This window comes from Parasteatoda tepidariorum, chromosome 8 (genome assembly GCF_982258835.1).
Source record: "Parasteatoda tepidariorum strain Cologne lab strain chromosome 8, Ptep-v5.0, whole genome shotgun sequence".
NCBI classification, from domain to species: Eukaryota; Metazoa; Arthropoda; class Arachnida; order Araneae; family Theridiidae; genus Parasteatoda; species Parasteatoda tepidariorum.
In genome coordinates, this window is record NC_141762.1 from 51,218,206 (window position 1) to 51,222,032 (window position 3,827).

The 3,827-nt window shown below is 33.9% G+C and overlaps 1 protein-coding gene across 1 annotated transcript; it reads left to right on the plus strand.

Moving 5' to 3' along the window:
• Positions 1-2,783: 2,783 nt before the first annotated feature.
• LOC147806149 (histone-lysine N-methyltransferase SETMAR-like) lies at positions 2,784-3,230 on the plus strand. The gene has a single exon (XM_087149561.1). The coding sequence runs from the start codon at positions 2,784-2,786 to the stop codon at positions 3,228-3,230; it is 447 nt and encodes a 148-aa protein (XP_087005687.1).
• The last annotated feature ends 597 nt before the right edge of the window (positions 3,231-3,827 follow it).

The window sequence follows — 3,827 nt, forward strand, 5'->3', positions numbered from 1 at the left end:
GTCAAATATTATGTTATGATACTTGTTATGACTACTTTTTTTTTAAAAAAAATGTCAAAACAGTTGGTTTTGTGAATCTTTGACAGAAATTAGTGATAATTTATACTTGGAGATGCTTTACGAATCTTATTGTGTTATAAAACTTGACTTGAAACCCACGCGACTGTAAAGCGAATCCGGAGAAAGTATTTTCAACCCTCCGCTTCCCTTAGTTATTTCAACGGAAGAAACTCAATGATAAAATTTTAATGCCAGAAATCTTAAAATAATGTTGATTTTTCTGCCGCAATTTGTTGCACAGTAAAATTTGTTTAAAAAAAAAGGACTTTATAAGCTTCACAGAAAGTTAATTTATAAATTTTTGGAATTTATTTATTCTACAAATGAAATTTTAGAACGTTCTTCTTTTCCTTTAAACATCACAGTGATCCGAATTATTCCACTTTATTTATTCTAAAATCCTAATCTATACTTTTAAAGCTATCTACCATGTAAATGTAAATGTCTACTTGGTAGATATTTTATCATACTTTCAGTTTTGATACTAAAATGTAGAAACTCGAAGTCTTAGCGACATCGTTGTTTCTTTCATTCTTTGTTTATTTAGGTTATATTTTTTTATTCCCCGCTGATCAGTTGAAATTTATGTTCTGGGTTATTCTTAGGTTATAGGTTATAGGTAATAATGGTTAAAAGAAATAATTATAGCATTTTAATCCTTGATTTTTTTTTCTACGTTAATGCATGTAAATCAATATTTTGTGTCTGTCAAAAAATTTCGGCAAAGATCGGTTTAGGAATTTTTTTATTTTTTATTGCAATTGTTACGATATTTGTTTACGCTTTGACGAAACAAGGCATCACTTTTTAATACCCTAACGATCCTTGGCGTGGTTTCATAAGTGACGTAAATATCACGTCGGTTGTTCCCAGTTCCCAAATAAAAATGTTTGAAAGTTTCATAATAACTTTCTAAGACAGCTTTACCATTTTTCCTAAACACTCTTATAATTGTGGTTAACATAAGCATGATTATTATTTGACATTTTCAAACGCATTATACATGTTACCGGCAAAGTATGAAATCCGGCATTGTATAGAATGCGTAGGTATTGTATAGAATGCCTAAAATTAGCCGGCAAAGTATGAAATGATTTATATTTCACACATTGTCTAGGCCAAATAGAATAGGCCCTATAGAATGCCAAATGAGAAACCGACAAAGTATAAAATACATCTCCGATTCATCAAAATGTCATTCAAAAATGACAAATTCAAAACGTCATCCGATTTGATATTAATTTATTCGTGGATATAATTACATTTATTCGATATTTTAATACTTACTGACAATAGATTACATTTATTCGATATTTTAATACTTACTGACGATAGATTAGAAGAAACATCAGTGTTTGGAGTATCGTGCAAATATATACCGGGCATTGGCACTTGACCTTAAAAAAATATCAGTGTAGGGTATACCGAGCAAATGTATACCGGGGAGTGGCACTGAACCTTAAAAAAACATCAGTGTAGGGTATACCGGGCAAAAGTATATCGAGCAGTGGCACTTGACCTTAAAAAAACATCAGTGTAGGATATACCGGGCAAATGTATACCGGGCAATGGCACTTGACCTTAAAGAAAATATCAGTGTAGGATATACAGGGCAAATGTATACCGGGCAGTGGCACTAGACCTAGTATACATTTCGGACATTTGCCAAATATCTAGTCATAATAGGTCCAGTTAAGTGCCATTGCCCGGCATACATTTGCCCGGTATATCTTGCACTTATGTTTTTTTAAAGTCAAGTGCCACTGCCCGGTATACATTTGCCCGGTAGACCCTACACTTATGCTTTTTAAAGGTCAAGTGCCCGGTATACATTTGCCCGGTATACCCTACACTGATGTTTTTCTAAGGTCAAGTGCCATTGCCCGGTATGCATTTGCCCGATACTCCAAACACTGACGTTTCTTCTAATCTATCGTCAGTAAGTATTAAAATGTCGAATAAATGTAATTATATCCACGAATAAATTAATATCCAATCGAAAGTAAAAAATATTTCGGACGTTCACCAAAGCGACTATGTGATTCCCAACATTCACAGGTGAAAGTCAACAACCACCGGTTTCGGTCATTCACAGTAACATGCACATCATTTACATAATAACCTCATCAGGACGTTTTTTTCATACTTTGCCTAAATAGCATTTGGCATTCTATAGAATGCCTAGGAATTTTATACAATGCCTAGGGAAAGTATGTAATACTTCTCACATTTCATACTTTGCCTAAAAACATCCGGCATTCTATACAATGCTGGTGTTTCATACTTTTCCGGTAACATATATATTTATCTTTTATCGCATTATAGTTTAGAATTTCGCAATTTTTTTCCTACCGATATCGAGATGTGCTTGAATATTTCTTTATAAAAAGAATAAAATTTTCTTTTTAATATCATGTTCATTATTTTTTTACGCTAAGCTTAAAGTTTCAACTTAATACGAGGGTTACTCTGAAATTTTTGAAAATCGTGCAGACGAGAATATACAAAATAAAAATAACGGTTTAATTTTAAAATACAAAGTATTTTAACATAGCAGCCGATTTTTAACTGACTTACTTCAACTTGTTTAGCGTAGAATAAATTTTAAACGGAAGAGAAATTGAAGTTGACGTGAGAATATTTTCGCGCTATAATTTTCTACGATTTTAAAGCAGGATTAAATCAAGAAGAATGCGTTCAATGGTTGCAAATAGCATTTGGTGATGAATCTCCAGCTCGTGCTATTCAGATGGTTTGAAGAAATTAGCAGAGGTCTCAATTTTCTTCAGGATGAAGAACACACAGGATGGCCGCCGTCAGCAGTAATCCCGGATAATGTGTCTGCCATACGAAAAATGTTAAAGGATGATAATCGCTGTACCTATCAAATTATACAGAAGGAACATAACATTGGATCCGCAGCTATACACAAAATTATTCATGAAGAATTATCTATGAAAAAGGTAGTTTGCCCTTGGGTTCCCCATAATCTAACTGAGCACAAAAAAGAGGAGCGTGTCAGAATCAGTAAAGAAACTCTTAAATTGCTAAATGATGGTGGCCACCGCATCATTTCTAAAATTATAACGGGTGATGAAACGTACATACCGTTTTTTGACCTCAAAGCAAAGTATGGGTCTTTGAAGATGATCCCACGCCGACAATGGTGAAAAGACAACGCGCACAGAAAAAAGTGATGTATGCCGCTTTCTTCAGAAGTACGGGATTGGTCAAAGCCATCTAGTTGGAAGAACAGAAGACAGTAGCAGCAAACTGGTATACCACTAAATGCCTTCCAGAAATTCTACAAGAAGTGAATGTTAGGGGACTAATGCTTCACCATGACAATGCATCTTCACATACAGATGGATAAACAGTTGAGTTTCTTCAACAAAAACAAATTAAAGTGATAGAACATCCGCCGTACTCACCTGATCTTGCCATGCGTGACTTTTGGTTATTCTTTAATCTAAAAAAGAACTTACGTGGACGTCGTTTTCATTCAGAAGAGGAGATTGATGTGGCTATAAATGCATTTTTTTCATCTATTCCAAGAAATGAAGGGCTTGAGGCATTTAATCTGTGGAAAATTCGATTACAAAAGTGCATTGATGATGGAGGAGACTACTTTGAACACTCCTAAAATTTTGTAAGCGTAACTTTAAAAACGTAGTTGCACATCAAAAATTTCAGAGTGACCCTCGTTATATTACTGGTGTCATTCGCAAGAAATTTTGAATTTAAGATGTTTAGAATAGTTATAAGAT